General features: G+C 37.6%; 1 protein-coding gene across 1 annotated transcript in view; it reads right to left on the bottom strand.

Moving 5' to 3' along the window:
* PLCB1 (phospholipase C beta 1) overlaps positions 1-23,494 on the bottom strand; it is a 508,980-nt gene that overhangs the window by 187,954 nt on the left and 297,532 nt on the right. The window contains exon 4 of the mRNA XM_070956289.1: positions 22,578-22,718. Coding sequence (XP_070812390.1) covers positions 22,578-22,718 — 141 coding nt within the window. The remainder of the gene's footprint in view (positions 1-22,577; positions 22,719-23,494) is intronic.

The raw sequence follows: 23,494 nt of genomic DNA, 5'->3' as shown, positions 1-23,494 counted from the left end.
ACTCCTTAGCTAACCATTAAGCACTTCTTTTCCATCAGATCATCATAGGGTTGGAAGAGAGCTAAGAGGTCCTCAACCCCCTACACACTGTAGGATTAACTTCACCATCCCTGATAGATGGCTATGCAGCTTCTGTTTGAAAGCCTTCAATGAAGACAAAGAAACCATAAAATGCAATTTTCCTTCTAGTTCTAACTTAAAGCATTTTAGGTGATCCGATCTTACCATGAGATTTTAATGGCATGTGAAGCAAGCAAAGATCTATTTCAATTGTATAAGTATTATGTCTAAATGCTGGAGCAATTTTGCATTTTTCTCCCGAAACAAAAAAGGAATTTTATCTGGACAAAAGCATACTCCTTGTAATAAATAAAAATCAAAGCAAACATAATTATTCTGCAGATTAAATATGCTTCCTTTAATTCAAAGAAGTTAAACCAGGAGGGATTTTCTTATTGAGAACTTAAGTTCACACTTTCTATTCTGCCTAACATTCAGTCCTTCTACGCTGCATTTAATCTCTTCAACCAACTCTCCTCACTCCCACTGAAAATTCAGGGTACTACTTCTAATATCAAACTTATCTTACAAGTGCTAAAAGAGATTAAAAAGGGAGGTAATTAACAAACACAAGAAGCATTGAAGCATGTAGATCCTCCATATTCTGTAGGAAAGCAAGTTAGCAATTCAGAATCTTTCTTAGGGGTAGTACCAGAGGGTGGGTTTCAGCAGGTTCTGACCAGTTCTGGAGAACCAGTAGCGGAAATTTTGAGTAGTTTGGAGAACCGGTAAATACCACCTCTGACCGGCCCTACCCCCATCTATTCTCTGCTTCCCGAGTCCCAGCTGATTGGGAGGAAACGGGGATTTTGCAGTATCCTTTCCCAACAAGAAACGCCCACAGAACCGGTAGTAAAAAATTTTGAAATCCACCACTGGGTAGCACAGATATATTTCTGCACTTTATTGCTGGCCACACTCAGTATAACCTTATCAATGGTATAAGGGGATGAAACAGACCCCATCTTTTTCTACATTACCAGGGAGTAAATGTTTAGCAAAAATATGAAAAACTATATATCTATAATATTTGACTAATTATGTGACATTAAGTTCTTGGTAAGATACATTGGAAGTGGTTTGCCTTTGCCTCCTTCCTAAGGTTGAAAGAGAGTGATTTTGAACCTAGAATGAATACTTTTAAATAGAAAGTCTAAATTCAGGCATTAAAATTCACATTTTTAAGGAAGAATGAAAAAAATAGTGAGTTAAGTATCAGATAGACACATACAAAATCAAAGAAAGAAATAATCAATACAGGAAGACCAATAGATGAAAACGATTATTATTTGTCAGAACGATAGAATTATGGAACTACTAAACCTTCCTCCCTTGATATGTTAAGACTAAAACTCTCACAAGGTCCATCAGTGTGACCATGGAAATTTGGGTGGCTCAATATGCAGAAAATATGACTTCAGCAACAGAGTGGTCAATGCCTGGAATGCACTACCTGACTCTCTGGTTTCTCCCCCAAAGCCCCAAAACTTTAACCTTAGACTGTCTACTTTCGACCCCATTCCTAAGAGGTCTGTAAGGGGCGTGCATAAGCACACCAGCGTGCCTACCGTCCCTGTCCTAATGTTCCCTTTTATTTGTATCCATCTCATGTATTCATAATTATGTCTATTCTTATATCTGTTCTCTAATACATGCTTGATGAAATAAATAAATAAATAATAAATAAATAAAGAGTACCAGGTTGGAAAAAAATGAAGAGGGAGGAAATTCCAAAGACGAGGGGTTTACAGTGAAAGAAAGGAAGTTTTAGTTGCAAGTTTCTCAGAGCCATTTAGGATTCAGTCAAACAAACAAACAAATAAAGCAAAGCTCCTTGTTTCTTCTTGTTACAAGACATAGGTGGTCTATTATTTTGGATGTCTATGATTTCAAAAGCAAAAGAAACAAGGTAATCCTTTTATTGTTAGGTTCTTATCAAAGCTACGGCTCATCCAACATTTTATCCTGTCTTGTCTTGCTTTTTCACTTTCCAAAATAACCAACTGCTTCTTTCACATTGCAATGCTGGAAGAATTAATAATATGTTTTAATTCTCCTTGTGACACTAAATGCTACAAAGATTGAACATAAAAAAGGTTACACCTCAAAATACTTTTGGTGTAAAAACAGAACATTCCTCACACATTTAGAATTCACATTCTAATGATAATAATTGGATTTGTTTTTAGACAAAGCACGAACATCACTTCATTTGAAATGCAGCCTCCCTCTCTGCTCTGTAATTCTGTCTGTTTTTAAAAACTGGAGGACTGGGTTTTTTTTGCTTCCTTCCATCCTCATACCCTCATTTGTTTCTTGATTTATTTTTTACTGTCAAACATTACAGTCCTGCATTGATATATATTAATTAGAACTAAGAAAACTCCTGTTAATACACTTCATCTAACCAAAATGGAGAACAGAGGCTTCAACATTTGATTATATAGATTTGATAGCTTGTAAATATCTCAAGTACACAATTCCCACTATTATCCCGGGGTGGCCATTTATTCACTGCCAAGATAGACGAAATACATCATTCAAAGGCAGGACTCAGCACCCTTAAAGACATGCCAAGAATTGCATATATTCTGAACATGCAGACACACATTTAGAACAGTGACAGTGACTTGACATACATTTAGAACAGTGACAGTGACTTGACATGACATACAATACGGTATGGGAAAGATTGTCTGGGCAGCTTCTAGTATGTCCATCCTGGACAAAGTTAACTTGGAAATGTGCCTTTCTTACAGTTTTTCACCTTAAACCATGTTTGGCTACCCCGATAGCCCTGATTCTTGAAGGTCTGGTTCCTTTCTTAGTGACAGTTTCTCTTAGTGAGAGTTAGCTCTTCATATTTTTGTGTCCAATAGCAATTCCTTTTCTCCATCAGAAATGCTGGACAAATGAAGAAATTCTAGAAGTGACATTTTCATATATCTCTAGCTTTCTTTCAAAGTACAAAATTCTGGATTCCCTTCAAGAGAAACTCAATACAGGAAACTAGAGGTGGAATCCTGTATGTAAACATATTCTCCAGAGTTCCTAGTATCTTTCCTTGTACAAGTAGTATAAACTCCCATTTTACTTCCATTTTTAAATTTTCTTTTTAAAACATGCCTATTCAGTTGTAATCTTATTTTTTATTGGCTCCAGCAAGTTTCCCAGGATGTGGATATCTAATATCCCAAACAATGTTTGGGAAATACTTTCTTATATTGTATCTTCATTTAGGTTTCACTCACAATTTTTTTTGTTTTTGTTTTATAAAAACTGTTGCAATATTTTCAGGATCAGACTCAATAAAGATAATAGAAGTTATAGGTTTAAATATAATTCTCTTTAATCATAATAGGCATTCTATATTCGCTGAATATTCAAGATAGAAGCAAGGAAAATGGGGAGGATGGCTCCTTTTATATACAAGGGGCGGAGCCAGGAATGAGAGTGGTAAATTATGAATACATTAAAGCTCAAGTAATAAGTTAACCCCTGATGTTCCATATATACATTATTTACACATTAGAGAATAAGGCATTTACATCTGACAAATCCCCCTCTAAATGCCGGTTCGTTATACAACACCAGTTACATTCAGATTCAGGACAATATAATACATATAATTTAGAAGTTAAATATTTGTGTTGTTTAGAAGGTAAGGGTTTTGTTAATATGTCAGCTAATTGTTCAGAAGTATCACAATGTATTGCTTTGATGAATCCGTCTTGAGATAGTTGTCTCACGTGCTTAAATTTTATATCAATATGCCTGGACCTTTGTCCAATTGCATCGGATCTAGAAATTTCAATGGCCGCTTTATTGTCTTCATGCATAATAAATGGTAAAGTAGGTTTCTTCCAAACATCTGTGATCAAATCATTGAACCATACAAGGTTATTTGCAGCTTTAGACAAGCAAACATATTCTGCTTCTGTGGTAGAGGTGGCTACCAGTTCTTGTTTACCAGTATACCAGTAAACTGGACAATCGTTCAATAGAAAAACATAACCAGAGGTACTCTTTCTGCATGATGTATCACCAGCCCAATCTGCATCAGCATAACAAGTAATTTTTGGTTCTTTGTCATTATTGGGTTCCAATATTAAACAAAAATCTAATGTACTTTTCAGATATCTTAAAATTCTTTTGACAGCTTCCCAATGATACAAGGTTGGTTTGCTAACATATCTTGACAATAAATTGAGAGGTAATGCAATATCTGGCCTAGTCCAATTAGATATATAAAGGAGTGAACCTATAACTGATCTGTAAAATGTGTTGTCTTTAAACTCAGGGGAAGATTCATCATTGTTTCTAAGAAAATCAGTTTGCATAGGTGTGTCACATGTTTTGGCATTATTTAAGTTACATTTGTTTAGGAGTTCAATGATTTTATCTTTCTGAGTAAGTTTGAATCCCCTTTTTGTTTTGTTAATTTGTACACCAAGGTATTTATTCACTCTACCTAGTGATTTCAATGAGAAGTGTTCGTTTAACTTATTTACAAAGATTTCCCTGCTCTCTTTATGCTTTCCAATATATAAAATATCATCCACATAAATTAATACAAATTCAATATGATCATTACTCTTTTTTACAAAGAAACAGTTATCAGCAGTGGTGGCGTTGAAATCCATGGTCTTTAGTACTTTTACCAAACAATCGTACCATCTTTTGCCAGATTGCTTCAATCCGTACAGACTCTTATTTAGTAACCAAATTTCGTTCTTATTAGTGTATTGACTGTGTGGTGCTCTTACATATATTTCCTTATCTAATTTTGCATGTAAGTATGCAGTCTGTATGTCATATTGAAACACGTCTAGATTGAGTGCAGATGCTACTACAAGAGCTGTTTTGACACTCTCTGTTCTCACTGTGGGTGAATATGTGTCAGTATAGTCTTCTGGATATTTTTGTGCATAACCTTGTGCAACTAGTCTGGCCTTGTATAAGGTATTACCTCCTTCTAAATTCTTAATTTTATAAATCCACCTGGTACCTATAATTGTTTTATCCTTAGGTGCGATCGCAGGTGTGAATACATTTAATCCTTGTAAACTTTTCATTTCTTTTTCCATAGCTAGTTCCCATTTTTCTCTTTCTTCACGGGGAAGTTTCAATACTTCCTCATATGTATTAGGTGTTATTTGTTCTCCATCCATATGCATAATATAATCTTTGTATTTATTTGGTATTTGGTTTCTATTATTTCTAATATTTCTTTCAGGTTTGCTATGGTTGTCATGCAAATATCTGGCTTCCTTTTTTGTTAATGTGTCTGTCTTTATTTTATGCTGACTATTTGTCCAAGTTTTGGTTTTGTTCTTACTTTTGTTAATATTTTGATTTTCTGTTGTTCCTTCCTCGCAAGATATATTATCTTTGCTTTTATTAGGAAAAATTTCATTAAGGTGCAACTTAGACCAATTGGCCTGCTCATGAAACACAGCTGTTCTGGATACTATAAATTTGTTATTATTATCGATGAATCTGTACCCTTTGGTTCCAGTTTCGTATCCCATGAATCTTAATCTCCTGGATACGTTTTCTCCCTTTCTCCTCAATTGTTTAGGTATGTGCACGTCTGCAGTAACTCCAAATATGTGCATGTGTGCTAATTTAGGTTTTCTATTGTACATCACCTCATATGGTGTCTTATTCACAATACTGGACCATGTTCTATTTTGAGTGTAATTTGAATAATGTAAGGCTTCTGACCAAAATTGTTTGCCTAAACCAGCATCCTCTAATGTGCATCTAATCATGGTTTGTAGTGTGGAGTTCTTTCTCTCTGCAATCCCATTTTGAAAGGCAGAAAATGGATTGGACGTGAAATGTAGCATCCCTCTATCCTTTAACCATTGGGAGAATTCTTTAGACATGAATTCACATCCCCTATCTGTCATAATTTGTTTTATTCTGATATTATGTTGTGTTTCTATGCGTTTGTAGAATTCCTTAAATTTCTGAAAGGTTTCATCCTTGTGCTTTAATGTGTAAACAAAACCATAGCGACTGTAATCATCCACTATTGTTAGGAAGTAACGTTTTCTATAGGTAATTGATGGAGTTAATGGACCAACTAAGTCCATATGTACCAAATCAAAAATATTGTTAGTTGATCTGTTAGATTTTTTTGGTCTAGGACTGGTTTTTAGTTTGGTGGATTTACATACTGAGCATTCTAAATAATTTTCACAATTTTTTATTTTTACACCTTCTGCGTGTTCAGTCATTTTTTGTACTACAGGAAAGCTTGCATGTCCTAACTTCCTATGTAAGATATGAGCACACTCATCATGAATTGGTTTACCTATTTTTGGTTTCTTCTCATTGTGTGTATTTTTGTTATCATGAGTTATTTTACATTCATCATTGTCACTGTTACTGACATTTTCATCATCTGCTTCAATACAATCTTCCATATTTGAATCAATGTTATGTAACCATCTTTCTTTGGTTATCAGATAGGGTAGACCCCCTTTTATCATCACAGTGCCTACATTTGTTTTGTTCTTTTCTATAGTTGCTTTCCCCTTTGAGAAAACTATATTGATGTCAGATTCTCTGCTTAGTTTTATAGCACTTAGTATGTTGTGAGGTATTTCTGGGATTAATAATACCCCCTCTATTTTCCCTAAACCAGGCAAGGTCATATTTCCTCTGCCTAATACTTGAACCTTTTCTTGATTAGCTACCTTTATCACAAACTTATCTTCTGTAAATGAAGATAATATACTTTTGTTATTAGTGGTGTGATTTGTAGCACCAGAATCAATAAGCCAATTATTGTTCTCATCTTGTTGTGTTTTGGTGCTGTCTTGTTTATTTAGCCCATTTAGTGACCCAGATTTTCTCTCTTTTGAATTTTCTCTACCCCCTCTACTTTCTCTGTAGTTTGGTGGACTTCTATATTTGTGTCTATCTGTGGAAGATTGTCTGTAATTGTATTTGTTCCTATATTCTGGCCTATGTCTCTCCCTTGGGACTTTGGGACAGTCTCTTCTACTGTGTTCCCTGGATCCACAATTGTGGCATCTAAAGGCCTCATTATATTTATCTTGAAAGACTACTTTCCTAAAAGATTTGTGTTCTGTTTGGTTACTGGAACGATTTTTTCTTGAATTGTCTTCTGCTATCAATTTGTTAGATAGACTTTCTATTGATAAATATCCCAAATTAATGGTATCTAAGTGTGACATAAAGCTATCCCATGATGGATCAAGTGAATTGATAATAACACTTTTCATAGTTTGATCTGAAATCACTTCCCCCCTCAATTGCAGCTCAGCTCTTATTTTGTTTAGATTTATCAAATGTTCACTTATAGAAACCCCTGGTTTCACTCTAGAAGAAAAGAAATCCTTAGACATTCTTGTGGTTGTGGCTACGCTATCGCTGTGAAATAGATTAAACATGCATTGAATTATTTCTGATACAGTTAGGTTTGGTTTGATGCTATGATACATTGCAGGAGACACGCTAGAAATTATTATGAAAAATGCTCTATGATGTAAACAGTCTATTTTTAAAGTCCAAGGTCTTCTTGGAGGACTAGTTATAAAGAATAGTAAATTTTCTTTCATAAAAATAACCTGAAGCTGTTGGTACCACTCTTGTAAATTAATGCCATCAACTCTAAGTTTTGGGAAGTCACTGGGTAAGTTCCCCACATTATTTTGTCCATTACTTACAACCTGAGGCAGTCCGTGGTCTCTCAAGTGCAGGAAATTACAGAACGGCATTGGGATGCTTGTAACGAGTCTGCGCGGTTCTCTGACCAGTTCAAGTCTTTCGGGGCCGTCTACGTAGTTTTGCACATGCGCGTTGCTCATTTCTTCTTTGGCGCCGTTGTGGAAGGTTCTCTCCATTTCAGCTCTCTCGATCCGCTCCTCTTCAGATGAGTCGGTCTCTGGCTCGGTTTTTGGGGCTTTGGTGATGGCGGCGGTTCTTCTCTTTCTCTTGTGTGTGCTGGCACTCGATTCTGTCTGCGGTGTAGGACGGAATCGGCATGGCTCTCTGGGCTCGGGTGTCGTCGTTTTCGAAGTCAGGATGGGAGCGTGCAGGTCTTGAGTTGTCGGTTTGATTGCTTGCTTCTTCGTTGATGTCTTAGAAATTTTCAATCTTGGCCCAAAAGCAGCAAAAAGTGTTTTCATTGCTGACTCTACTTGAGACTTTGTTAAATCGTCTTCACTTTCTGATTTTGGTTCATCTGAAGAGTTTGAGACTTCTTTTTCACTTTCTTCGTCTGATAGCGTTTTTCGCGCCAGAAATTTTGAACTGGGCGTTTTGATTGGCTCTGCTTCACTCTCTTTTGAAGTTCGTTGAAACCAAGATGGCTGCCGTTCAAAATTTCGCGCGGGGTCACATCTTTTCTTTTTTACAACTATTTTCTCAGTAGTCATTTCACTCACAGTTTTTTGATCTTTGGGTTTTTCTTTAATGATGTTTTTCTCTCTCGCTGCTCCGCTGTTCCTCAGCATCTCCTGGAGGTCCGCGATGAGGCTTTCATCATTCTTTTGGCTTTTTAGTATTTTTAATATTTCTGACCTGAGTTCGTTATTTTCTATCTCGATTTCTTCCTGGTCGTTATTTTCACTCATCAGTTCTTCTTCTTCAGTGGTGTATTCTTCGGATTCTCTCGAAATCGCATTAGTGGATTCGTTGATCATCTCTTGATCAGTTTCTATTTCTTTGCTGTAGGCCCTGGTGTTGGGCCTATCTTTCTTGGACATTTTTAATTACTTATTGAGTCAATTAACCATCCTCTGCTACCAGCTTGTTGCAATATTTTCAGGATCAGACTCAATAAAGATAATAGAAGTTATAGGTTTAAATATAATTCTCTTTAATCATAATAGGCATTCTATATTCGCTGAATATTCAAGATAGAAGCAAGGAAAATGGGGAGGATGGCTCCTTTTATATACAAGGGGCGGAGCCAGGAATGAGAGTGGTAAATTATGAATACATTAAAGCTCAAGTAATAAGTTAACCCCTGATGTTCCATATATACATTATTTACACATTAGAGAATAAGGCATTTACATCTGACAAAAACAGTGCACCATACTATCAGAATCTGGGGCTTCAGGAATTCCAGTAAAATACAGTAGATCTATTTCCCCCCTTCTTTCATGCTTGGTCCCCGTTCACCAAAATTGTATGCTTGATGTGGCAGAAGCAAGATGTGATGTTCATCCATTGTGTTCGAAGAGGACCATGACATTTAACAGGTTGTGGGCTATCCGAGATGTGTCCGCAGGGGTTGGTAAGGCCTATACGGGCACAAAATATTCTGTTGTGGTTTGCCAGCAGCCTGCGGAGCTGGCAGCGGAACCAGACAGTGATGAGGCTGAGGAAGAACATGGGCCAATCCTGGAGGCTGGGGAAGGCCCGGATGAGTGCTCTGCATCAGAGGCAGAGATGGGGCCAGGGCCATCGGGGAGTGATGTGCGGACTTCGGAGGCTCCAGAGGCTGACGGTAGAGAGGCAGAGGAACAGAAGGAGCCTGTCCCTAGTGCATGTGTGAGAAGAGCTGCCAGAAGGGAAGAGCAGCTAAAGCAAAGAGGACAATTTGGGAGTAGGGCCAAGAGATGATTGGCCCCTCCCATAAGGCTTAAAAGACCAGCAACAGCTCTTGGGCTCTGTCGGAAAACAACGTTGATAGTCTTGCTGCACTTATCTCTTGTCGGGGTTTTCTGCTTCTGAACTTTTGCCAAGAGAAGCCTTTGGCAGTTTGCCTAATTATACCAAGGTTGGTGATTAGACTGAAGAATTTGTGTTATGAAGAGTTTGTTTTAATTTAGTTTGGACTATGCTGAGAATGAGTTGATTCTCAGCTGTTCTAATAAAGTCTGTTTGTTTTGGAACTGTTTGCATCGATTACTACCTACTTGGGCCTGGGTCACAACATGTTCTGCCACATGTTGGGCAGGCATGCATGGGCACCATTGTTGCAGCATTTGCAACTCTGGCTTTGTGGAGTGCTCGCTTCTCTTGTGCTATGGTTGTTCTTCTGTCCGCAGATGTTTAGCAGCCTTGGCGGATCAGCATGTGCCATGTCGATCGATCTTGTGCCAGGGTTTCCCAGGAGATGGTGTCAATATCCAGAGACATGGATATAAACATGTCTTTATATCGCTTCCTTTGTCCCCTGTGCGACTGCTTTCCTTGAGACAGCTCACCATAGAGGAGCTGTTTAGGGATGCGATGGTCTGGCATCCTTGCAACATGGCCTGCCCAGCGTGTCTGGGCTTTCATCAGCAGGGTGTGAACTGATGGCAGGCTTGCTCTGGAGAGGACTTCTGTGTCTGGCACCTTGTCCTGCTACTGGATGCTCAGAATTCTATGGAGGCGGGTCGTGTGGAAGTGGTTCAATTGCCTAGCGCGACTCCTGTATACAGTCCAAGTCTCACTGGCATACATCAGGGTAGTTAGCACTACTGCTTGGTAGACTTTGAGCTTTATAGCAAGGCTTATTCTATGGCGGCCCCACACATTGGTCAGTAGTCTGCCAAATGCAGTGCTTGCCTTGGTGATTCGGCAGTTGACCTCAATGTTAATTGTCACTGCGTGGGAACAGGGGCAGAAGCAAGTTAAGATGCTTCTGAAGCACAACCTTCTTTTTAAGCATTTCAATGTTGCAGGCAATATGAGGCATCTCATTCTAAATAGAAGTTTCCTTAAAGATACAAAATATTTACCTGATAGAGCACTTGAGACATCTGTTGAAAAATATGGATGCTTTTGCAGATTACCTGTGACTTTGAAAAAGATTACTTGCCTAAAGAATGTTAGTATTTTTGCAATGCCTAAGCAAGGTCTTCTTCTCCTTCATTTATTTCCCTGATCAATTGATGCGGTAGCTATTTCACTTGTCTGTTCGCCATCCAGTTTTATAGCCCCCCTGTTGTTTTTATTTCCCTTCCCAATGCAACTACTCCTTCCTCCTTCCTTTTTTCCTGTATTTGCTGGAGTGCACGAATGTGTTCAAACATTGCATCTGGGAGATATAATCATTGTTATATGCTGATCAAGGAATCACTTAATTTTATAAATGGGATAATTTATACACACAGAGAAACACAGATACACAGATGCAAAACCCAGGGGGAAGAGGGGAATTGCCACAAGTGATTTCAGCGTGAATTGGAAATGTTACACTATCAAGGTGGTAAAGCTGGATTGCACAGAATTTTTCTCTGTATGGATATGCAGAGAAAGGATTGTCTTAAATTTGCCATACTCCTTTGTGTAAAATTCAGGCTCATCTTCCTTTGAATAAGGTTGGTAAAGATGTCCATGGGAAAAAGAAGAACATCTCATGAAAAGCAGTTTGTTGCACTTATCCTTAAAGACATTCCATACAATTGCGCAGACTTTGAATGTGCTGACACATTTAGAAACAGAATGACTGTAACTGCCTAGAAATACAATTCAGCATAGATAAAATTGAATAGACAGCATTATTTATGTGCTCAGTCTGCCATCCTGGGCGAAGGACCTATCATTAACTTGCAAATTTGCCCTTGTTATGGTTATGGTCAAAGTTATTTGTTAACTTTGACCCTTTGTTCATTTTAAACCCTGGGTGGACATTTAGCTACCCCAATATCCGGATTCTTGTGACCTTATATGAATACGTCAGTTCAGATGGCCAAAACTTTATAGGAGACTGAAACTCCAGAACAGAAGAAATTATAAGACTGAAAAAGTAAAGAAAAGAGCTGGAAACAATTAACAACTGATAATTATTTGGAAGCTTCTGTTTAAGCAGCTTGCCCTAGGTCGGTGAAATACAACAACACCCCCCCCACCCCAGGATTATCTAAATCCATAGTTTCATGAATGTAAAATGTCTAGAACTACAGAGCCATCTTTTAAAAGATTGCAAAATCTGATGGCTGGTTAAAGTCTGACATGCCCCTGAGAAATGTTGATCAGGATATTTTGTAAAAGACTTCAGAAAGCAGTGACTTTCTTAACTGTCCCATGGGTTTATTCATGTCCTATGTGCTCTGCAAATGCTGTTCTGCATTTTCTCCTTATTTTCAAAGTTTTCCTAAGATTGTTAGCCTCAGGCTACCATAAAAGCAAGCCAAACAATGTGCCTGAAAAACTGCCTAATGACAGTTAATTGCAAACAGGGCAAAATGTCAAGCCACTAGAAAATAGTCCGAGAGATATGCCACCATTAAGTCCAGTCAAAATAAATATAGTTGAATGAATATTGGAAGGTGACACATACCTATGGCATGGTTCTCACACAGCATTTCTCCTGAGGGAAACAATTTTTGGTATGCATTTATTACAAGGTGAAGTGTGTTCATGCACAACAAACCAGATATACTTATTTTTAAAAAAGACCTATACTTTTAATGCATTGAGTACAGCAGTGGATTGGATTGTTCAGGTTTCTGCAAGTTGATGAGGAGAAAAGAGAGCCAAATATCCATTAATCAGGGTTAAGTGCTGAAAATAACTGCTAGATGTTTAACATAAAGCTATTGCCTTTAGCACCTTTCTGTGTCTAGAATTCTGATTGGAAGACTGTCCTTCCTTGTAAATCAGGGATGTGAATATAACTCTTTAGATTTAGTTAAGCTTTGGGTTATTTTACACTATACAGTTTTCCTTTTGCTCTCTATTGCTTATCTATACAGTTTTTCTTTTGCTTATCTATTACCTATAACTCACAATTTTTTCAGTTAGTTCAGAGGATTCTTTGTTTTCTTATCCCCAAATAGTAGCTTCCAACTGTGAAATGACTTTGATTTACTATAAAAGCACCTAACAGAGAATAGACAAATATAGTACCAAATTTGGTTGGAAAGAAGCCAGGAGTGATCAGTCTTCATCCCATATCATAAAAAAGTATACCTCAATAGTTGTTGGCAAAATATTCAGAGAAGCCAATTATAGATTAATAGACAGATCAACAGACACGTGGAGATAAACCATATTTTCACACCATTCAAAACAGACAAAAAAAGCTACAGATGCAGAAAAACCAGAAGACATTCTCTTCAGCAGCCAACACCCAGATAAGTGAGGATTAACACCAGACAAACAATCAAACAGAAAACAATACTCCAATCAAGGGACTACCCAGGAAAACACACATCCTCACCAAAACTGACAGGGCAAGCTATTGTGTACAAACAGGGAACAAATTTCACACTCACTAGCACTGAAGATGTTACCTAATTGGATAATGAAAAGTCTGTAAGCAAATAAACTCAGAGCACCAAGGACTCCACAATATATTTATGGTTGATGGACTGCACTGCCCACCTGATTTCACCAGCAAAGTACACATTAGCATTATGTTTCAACTCATTTTGCCAGCAGCTATGCTGGCATCTTCAAAGACAGAATTTCAATTTCTTCAGAATAGACTAATTTGAAATCTACTCAAATGAAGAACCAATCAGGAATCAGCTTTCTTGAACTCTTGTACTATGGGCCAATCAGAAGTCGTCTTGCCAGGTTATAATACTACAATTCAGTGAGTTCCTGTTCTCTCAGTTCACAATATTCTTAATAAATATCTTTATATCATATATAATTTGAAAGTGCCTTCTTTCTCTCCAAGTTTTATTTCCTTACTTTTTCAATGGAGAGGCCATCAAATTAACTATTGTCTTCTTTATTCTCTCTCCTCCCTTGTTCTTGTTTAAGCTGCCATTGCCTTCATTCCTAGAATTAATAACCTCTTTTCTTCTCTATTATACTGGTCAGAGCCTCTATTATTAAGCCCAAGGGGAAAAAATCTGTTTACCACTTTCCTATCTTTGCCTTTAAGTAGCATTCAGGCTAACATTCCATTCCATTTTCTTAACCTTTTTTTTTACTTTCTAATTCAGCTGTGCAGTAGATACAGTATGGCATACTGGAGGCCAGTTTCAATATCATGGCAAAGAATTAGCAAGTTAAGAGCAGTCAGATAGGCACCTGGCTATTCCTAGGTTTCTCCTTATAGCCAAAAGGATAGAGATAATGGAGGAAGGATGAGCCATGGTGGCGCAGTGGTTAGAATGCAGTACTGCAATCTATTTCTGCTGCCTGCCGGCTGCCTGCAATTTGGCAATTCAAATCTCACGAGGCTCAAGGTTGACTCAACCTTCCATCCTTCCGAGGTGGGTAAAATGAGGACCCAAATTATTGGGGGCAATATGCTGACTCTTTACAAACTGCTTAGAGAGGGCCGTAAAGCACTGTAAAGCGGTATATAAGTCTAAGTGCTATTGCTATTGCTATCAGGAAAGTTTGCTGAACAAAGTTTGAAAGCCAAACCAGGAGGTTTTAGTTTAGTGGAAGAATAGCAAACAGTGCTATATAAATAGTAATTTACTGAAATTGCTATCAGGCGCTTCCAATATCATCACATGCCGAAAAAGTGGGAATGGAAAGCGAAGGACGCTCCACTTACACATATATCATCTGAAAACAATCTAAGCATATAAAGGGACCCTAAGAAAATAAAAATTGATAGTATGCTGCTGCAGCTTAGCACTTTCTTGGGAAATGTGCCAATCTGCCCCCAAAATAACAAAACAAAACTGAGGGATCTTAGGAAACTACAACCAATATGTTTGGCGAACTGGTCTTAGGACAGCCATTCTCTAAGAATGCCTACAGCCTGTTCTCAAAATATATCCACCAACCCAAAAGGTTGGCGAATCATCCTATTTCCTGTTCCTATAACTCCAACACATTTCTACTCATAAGTATATTCTGTCATATTTCCAAGTTAATTTGCATTTTTATTATCCACTTTTTTATTATCTACAGTATGTACTAATTAAATGCTTACAGTTTACTATGCATTTTCTCCCAAGCACATTTTGCTAAAGATATATTTTTCTCAAGATACACAGTACACAAAAATGCACATGCGCGCGCACACAATATATATGTATATACATACAAACAATTTTTGAACTCGGGAAAAAATGAGAGAAAAGAGATTTGAATCAAGAAAAATATCAGAACATTTGGGAACTGAAGATGTAAAACAAATCCTTTTAATTTATTTCTTTAATTCCATCCGATTTATTTATAGAAAGAAAATAAACCATTTGGCCTCAGAATAAACCAATTTGATTTCCAAACAATACATTTCAAACATAATAAAGCTACATACTCAGTCATTTTTCTTCCCTCCTTGTGCTGTTTGCATGCTATAATTCAGATTATGCTGTTCCTATTAACTCTAGCAACAAATTATGTAGTTTAATGCCCCTCTGAACCAATGGATTTCAAGGTTTGCTACTTCATGAATACATTTCTCTCACCTGCCTCAATATAGATAAAAATATTTTTTCATAGAAAAAGACAGCCCCTAAAAGATCCATGTTCTCTGAGGCACTTCACCCAAATTGGAACCGATTGGTGAAAGTTATTTTTTCTCACTTATTTGGTTCTGCCAGAGGGGACGAGAGGGGAGGAAGGACCTGTAGCTTAGGGATGGAAAAATGCATTGCAGAAAAGCAACACACACAAGACATTTCCATGGAAAAGAATTTTAGGCAAAAGCTCGACATGAACCCCCAAGATGTTTGAGGGGACTAGGAATTTTAGTTCAGCAACATCTGGAGGACCACAAGTTCCCTACCACTTGGAGTAACTCTTGTCAGGCAGAGTAGATAGTCCCCTTCGCCAGTTGCGTCCCTTTCTGGATCGGGACTCGTCACGCACCGTCACTCACGCCCTTGTCACCTCACGCCTGGACTATTGCAATGCTCTCTACATGGGGCTCCCCTTGAGGAGCACCCGGAGGCTCCAACTAGTCCAGAATGTGGCCGTGCGGGTGGTGACAGGAGCGACGTGGCGCTCCCATGTGACCCCCCTCCTGCGCGAGCTGCACTGGCTCCCAGTGGTCTTCCGGGTGCGCTTCAAGGTTTTGGTTACCACTTTTAGAGCGCTCCATGGCTCAGGACCAGGGTATTTACGAGACCGCCTTCTGCCACCAGTAGCCTCGCACCGACCAGTTCGCTCCCATAGAGAGGGGCTCCTCAGGGTGCTGTCGGCCAAACAATGTTGACTGGAGGCCCCCAGGGGGAGAGCCTTCTCTGTGGGGGCACCTGCCATCTGGAACGAGCTCCCCCCGGAGATACGGAGGATCCAAGACTTACGCATCTTCTGCCGTGCCCTAAAAACGTTTTTATTTCAACAGGCTGGTCTGGCCTAACTCTCCCTTTTAAATTGGGTTGTAAATGTTTTTAGATAAATTGGATGTCTTAAGTTTGTTTTTTGAGCCCAAATTATTTAATCTATTTTTAATAGTTTTTAACTTTTGTATGTTCTTTGTATTTTTTTCTTGGCTGTTCACTGCTCTGAGTCCTCCGGGAGTAGGGCGGTATACAAATATGATAAAATAAATAAATAAATAAATAAATAAATAAATAAATAAATAAATAAATAAATAAATAAATAATAGATAACCCTCTTGGTAAAACTTGATTTAGACTTGCCTGCAACTATGCCTAGGCATCAATGCATACCTATGTTGTGAATAAGTTGATGGGTAAGCATAAGTTGCAGATGGCGGCAGATGGGCCAATACAGATACCTCCCAAATCTCAATTATGCATTGTGTGGAGATGCGCATCCTGCAAGCTGATTGGTGGATCTGATTTTTTGTTGGGAGGAGGGTGGAAGGTAAAGCACATTTTAACATTAGCAGAAGTATAAAGGCAACAGCTATGCAACTCTCTTTGAACAACAGATGCATACATTCCCTGATGTGCCATGACGCATAAGTCTAACCCAAGCTTAAGCAATTATAGCGCTATTTTTGTTATTGTAGCAATTGCCAGAATGAAAGAGAAACCTTGCTTTGAGTTGTTTAGGGATTTATATGTTATCCACTAAATCCTGAATTGTTAACTGACAGCCAATCCAATACTACAATCAGAAGTATATGTATATGCATGTAAGCGTATAATCCACCATTATAGTTTTTACAGCTGAAATCTTCGTAACATAGAATAATATATTACAGCATTATAGAAATCTAATCATAGATATCACAATGGCTGTGATATAATTATATATATTTTTTAAGGACATTCAGGGAGATATAATTATGCAACAATTATATTCTCAATTACCAGACTTTAGGCTAGTTCATTAATAAATCTATCTTTTCAAGCTTCAGTTTCAGTCTATTGATCCAATATATTCAAGCATTAGACAAAAACAGGCATGGCCTTTCCTGGTTCAGATGTAGAAGTGAAGTAGACTTGGATTTATCAGTGTACAATTGACACAATACCTAAAAACTACCGTGTATCCTACTCCCAAAGGCCTCTTACAAATCAGAAGCAGGCAGCCATTTTGCGAATAGACCCTTAAATTGTTTTGGGAAAAAAAAAATCATTTTTAGACAGAAGCAAAGATGTAATTCGGATGCACTGGAGTCATGGGAGGAGTCCGAGTTGAAACCTGCTTTTCAGTCTTTTAAATACAACCAGAAATGCCATTAAATGTTATTGAGAAAGGTGAGGGATCTCGATAGTGATAGGAGCTTGAGGAATCTCCTGAAGAGCTTTGTGATGGACTGGAGAAGGTAAACCTCATCTGCCATCCTGTCTCAAAGGAATATAAACTGTACTTGTGGCTGATAACCCTGGCTGTGGAAAATAACACATAAGAGGTTTCACTCATGGAATGGGAAAATGGAAATAGACATAGAAGCTGGCAATGATATAAGGTAAAGTTGGAGTAAGGGAAAGGGAAAAATTAAAATATATGGCTAGCAAGCAAATAAGGAATTAAGTAATCTTGGAGTGCTTCAGGTATGTAAATTCCAGGGGTGTTCAAAAATAGTACACACACAAAAAAGAAATAAGCACAGGGATTACTGAGGAACTGAAGGCACCAGAACAGAGGCCCAAATGTTGCTAGCCATATGAGGCTGTCGGCTAAATTTAACTGAAAGTCATGATTAGCTCTTTGGGGAATTTAATAACAACTTCACATTTAGATAAGCCACACTGTCATTTTGGCACAAATTGTATTATTGCCAGTAGAGAGATAGTTAATCTCTGAACAATATAGTACATTATAAAGTGAATAATCATAGAACAATCATAAAGTAATTTACTGCAAAATCCACCTCCCGTCATAGCAGATAGAGGAGGGAGAGAGAACTGTAGCTCAATTTATATAACTTAATTGACTTACACTTGCTTAATTATCACACTTTATAAATCAACCGTTGAGAGAAACTAGTAGTATTCTAGCCATGTTAAATATAAAGGAAAAAAAATGCAAGAAAGAGCTTGTATGCTGTATTTTGTTTGATAAATCTTGAAAAGTCATGAGAAAGTTAGAAGCTGGATTCCTAACCAGCATTAGGAACACAACAGTGACACCCAATTTTGTGACAGCCCACAATATCTCTATGCATGGTGTGTGGAACAGTCCACTAGTCAATTAACAGTGTAAACCATAAAAGAAAAAGAAAAACAAAGAGCAATCCAAATATGAAGCAAGAAATAATCTTTGCAACAATTAATCACCTGTTAAATCAATGAGGGATTTCAAGACTTTATGAACTCAAGAGTACCAAAAACTTTTTCACCATATATCTGAAGGATAACATGTAACAAACAAAATTAAGTTTCCTTTCAGATGGAATTCCATAATGAGGTTGTTGGCTATGCTGTTACACAAATATAATAATCTGACAGTGATCAGTTCAATTGACTAAAAAAATATGGTGAACACAGTGTTCCTTAAATTCAGCAAAACATTTTACAAAGTTTCCCATAAGATTCTAATATTAAAAAAACAGTTAAATGTGGGCTGATTTTTTGCTTCTATTAGGTGGATACAATGCTAGTTAAACAAGCATTATTTATATTAGAATCTTATGGGAAACTTTGTAAAATATTTCGCTGAATTTACATAACAAATATGTATCAGTAGTTTCAAATCAAGGCTACCCTTTAAAAATCCAAACTGGAATTTAAAGTACTAACTAATATTAATATAATGCTCAATATTCTGCAGAATATATAGTGGGGCACATATTCTCAGATTTGGTACAGAAACCTGCTATTCTTCATATATACCAAGCTACGAAAGCAATCTATAGCATGGCATATTGACTCTAGTGGTTAAGGCACCAGGCTGGAAAGCAGGAGACCGTGAGTTGAAGTCTAGCCAGCTGGGTGACCTTGGGCTAGTCACTCTTTTAGCCCAACCCACCTCACAGGATTGCTGTCATGTGGAAGAAGATATGTCAGACTGCTCCCCACCTTGATTATTTGTGAAAATAATAAAGGCAGGATACAAACAAACAAACAAACAAACAAACAAACAAACAAACAAACAAACAAACAATCACAGAACCCTTGACCTCTTCCAAATCCTAATATCTGGACTACAATTGGAGCTATCCTGCCATACTTCTCCTGGGCTGATCATATAACCTTCTGGAAGAGTAGCCCCCAAATTTTTGTTCCTTTACCTCATGAAGTGTGTGTATGAAATATTTGTATAAAATATACAAATGTATGTATGCTGAAATTAACATCAATATATTACTCCTCTAAGATCAAAGAATACTCATTACAGTATTTTGAAAGAGTTTTTTCCGAATAAATGATTTTTTGACCCAAGGGAAAAATTAAATAGATTACTGAGGAAAATGCCAAACTAGAAACAATTATAGAGTTTATTCCAGTTCTGAATTTCCATTTAAGTTGTTAATTCCATCATTCTTCTACGAGGTTTATCATAATTCATGCAATCCTATATCCATGCTTCATGTTCTCCTGTAATATCAAAGGAAATTGGCACATTGCAACAACAGTGACCTGATCCATTCTTTCTTCAAAATTGGAAGAAGTTATTGACTGGTGTTCTTTAATTACTAAATAAAAAAATGTAGGGATGGTCTGGGTAGAAGACAATTCATTCCAGCTGTATATTTATTTAATCAACATCCCATGAAGTCTGCACTGAAAAATTTTCCTCCTGGAAATGTTGAATACTTTAGTATCCATATTAGTAGAAGACAGAATAACCTTCCAGCCCAAGAGAAAGAATGCCTCTCTTAAGTCTGTGGGTCTTATTATTACAGCACTCAGGGTGAGTGCTTCCTCAGCAATAAACCATCTATGCCAGCTAATCCAGTGTGTGTGTGTGGGGTGGGGGTGGGGAAATCACCCAGGTTTGGCTGATGTTACAGAAATATATAGAAAGGTAGCCAAGTTTTGTCCTCATGAACTCTAAAATCCTTTTAACTATTTAACTTGCTGTCTTTTATTCTCCATTCATTCTCTTCTTTTGAATTGCATAGCCTGTCAACAGCTGATCTAAAGCAGTAAATAAAGCTAAGCTGAACTAAAAGCAAATCAAGTCACACATTCTCAGAAATAGCAAAAGTGGAATCTTCAAACTGATTTAACTGTAACATTCAGTTCGTTTTTTTTTTTAAAGCAGAAAAGTACATTAAACTTGGTTCTAAAAAAATATTGTTTGGTGCCATTCATTGTTAAAGTTTCCATTAATTTTACTTCAGCCTTAGAAAAAGAACAGAACTCTCAACCAAACAGCAAGTGGAAATCTCAGGAACTAATTATTCTCCATAGTCAATTATCGAGAGACAAACTTCCAGAAGCTAAATATGAGAATGTCTTTAATCATTTCCTCAAAGTGATTTCCAAACTCTTCTGCTTATCCAAACCTCATTATTTACAACAGAGTATTATAATAATAATGATAAAAAAAACCTGCCAACAAGAACAATAAGTTTTTTAAAAAGCCTATTGAATGAGACAACAAGGCCAAATGAAGGACATCTATCTATCAGCTGTGGTGCCCTAAGAACCAAATATCATTTATCAGGCCTCACACTTGTATAACATTTCCAAGGAAAAGTGAGGGAGAAATGACTTTGTAAAAAAGGGAGGCAAAGGAAGTCTTTCTTTTCCATGAGACCCCCACTGATCCCCCTGATCTCTTTCAGATATTCCTGCAATGTATGGAATCTTCAGTCACTAAGGCAGAAACTTGTCCACCCCAAGGATAAAACACACAGACACAAACTGAGCAATGGGGTATATGCAGTACAATGTAGTGAGACATGTGCAGATCTGTACATTGGTGAAACAAAACTACCACTCCATAAACGCATGGTGCAGCATAGGAGAATAAACCCATCAGGACAAGATTCAGTAGTCCATCTGCATTTAAAAGACAAAGGTCACTCTTTTGAAGACAACAAAGTCCACAGCTTGGACAGAGAGGGCTGCTGGTTTGAAAGAGGAGCCATCTATGTAAAAATTGAACAGCCCTCCCTCAAATGGGGTGGGGTGTAGCTAATGAAAAGCTAGCATCAGTGGTGAAATGCTACCAGTTCGCACTGGTTCGGGTGAACCAGTAGCTTTAAAAAAAGCTAGCGGTAGCTTAAAAAAAAGCTACCGGTTCCTCAGAACCGGTATTTCCAACGATCAGCTGTGCCATGTGATTTAAAATTGCTAGAAAGCAGGAAATCCTGCTTTCTAGTGAATCTAAATCATGCAGCACAGCTGTCCTCCCCCCCCACTGTTCTACTTACCTTCCCAAGCCTCCTTTTTCTGTGCAAAGCGCATGTTTGGCACGTATTGTGCCTGTGCGTGCACACAGCATGTGTTTGGTGCGCACTGCACATGCAGCGCATGTTTGGCATGCACTGCCTATGCACATGCATGCACCATGCATTTGGCACGCACTGGGTATGCGCGGCCAGCGAACTGGTGGCAAACTGGTTCAGATTTCACCACTGGCTAGTATGCTCTAATGTCTATGTTATATCTTGTTCCAGGCCACCACAAAAAAAAATTACAGTATTAAAGGTGGCAAAATGTAAGAGAAGAGCAGGCAGAGTTGGGAGACAGAGTTAAATGAGTTGTCAGCTTAGAATTGTTATGTTCCCACAAACAGTCTAAATCCAATCCCTCTTGAATTCTGTTTACTATGTTGCCTGAAGCGCAATCATGTGACTGTGGGTGAGATGGGGAGAGACTATCAGAACTTCGATACCTCCTTTTTTCCAGATAGGTCGTAGTTTTGAATGGTCATTAATGGACCAGTCATAAGTTGAGGACATGCCTATATCACATACATATTAAGAAAACTTAAAATTTGCTTTCCAATTTTCAAAGCAAAAAATCATATGTTTTAAGGAACTGGTCAGTTCCTTAAAAATATAGCTTCATACTGGTACAAAAGATGTCTATGAACAAATAAATTGTTTTTTTTAACTAAATAAAACTGCTGAGAACAGGCTTGGGAACACAAAAGTTTATACAACACATATTTAGAAAGAAAACTGCTAAGACCCATATTATGTAGTTCTTGACACATTTTTTTTAAAAAAAATATCACTAGATAATACCAACAGACCCCAAACTGTATCCATATAATTTCTAGCTGCAGTCACGTTCAATTTAAAAACAAACATTAATAAATCTTTTCAGTTTTAAGGGAAAAAATCTGAACTGCCATACCTTTGCTATTTCTTCCTGAGCGGCTACTAAATTCAAGTAAGATATATTGACTAGGTCAGGGCCATGAACAATTGTAAGCATTCGATTTTCCAGTCGTCCTCCTGCATTTCCTACATCCAGGTGTTCACGTAGTTTTGGATCCTGGAAGTAAAAAGACAGAAAAATATTAAATTTACTTTCTGAAATTCAATTTCAAAATAAAGCTAAGGGTTTTAAGCAGGTACATTTCAAGATTTCCCATTCCGTATGGGATGCTTTCATTCTTTTTCTATATAGTCAGAATACCTGTATTTCAAGCTGAGCACATATATTTCCTAATTGTGGGATTCAGTAAGCAGTATAGCTTGCAAAGGGTCTTTAGGTTAGAGATTCTAGGTTATATAGAACAGTGTGAACATGCTTGTGGTAAAATTGGGCTCTGTTGCACTTGTGGTGCCAAAACTGATCCTGACTGACCCTCACCACTAACAAGAAATGGTCTTCATTTTGGTTCAGTGGTTTTCTCTGTTTTCATCATATGAAAACCTCAGTTACCAAAAGCCACGATGAGTCCATTATTCATGATTACAACATGACATATGGTATCTTGGAATGTTAAGAGAAGAAATAAAATGAACTGAAATGAAGAAAAGAATACTGCATATTTGTGAAACCAAGACAGAGAAGAAGGGTTGTAAGAACTTTGAATAAAGGTGGCCTGATCTGGTAAAACGCACTTCTTCACGAGAACACGTGTAGTGGTGAAAGTTTAGATTTAATTATGGATGAAAAGGGTCTCATGTCAGAAAGTTTGTACTAATGGTATCTAGATTGTTGTAGAAGATACGTTTGGAAATAGTTTATTGTTGGTGATGGCTGCATGTTACACTCCAGTGAATGTTAAGTATGAAGAATTTGCAGTGAGATTTGCTGCAGAA

This window comes from Pituophis catenifer, unplaced genomic scaffold (genome assembly GCF_029215685.1).
Source record: "Pituophis catenifer annectens isolate HBS135680 unplaced genomic scaffold, rPitCat1.0.hap2 SCAF_1, whole genome shotgun sequence".
In the NCBI taxonomy this organism is placed as follows: Eukaryota; Metazoa; Chordata; class Lepidosauria; order Squamata; family Colubridae; genus Pituophis; species Pituophis catenifer.
The sequence above is the reverse complement of the archived record's forward strand: the minus strand, read 5'-3'. Positions and strand labels throughout refer to the sequence as shown.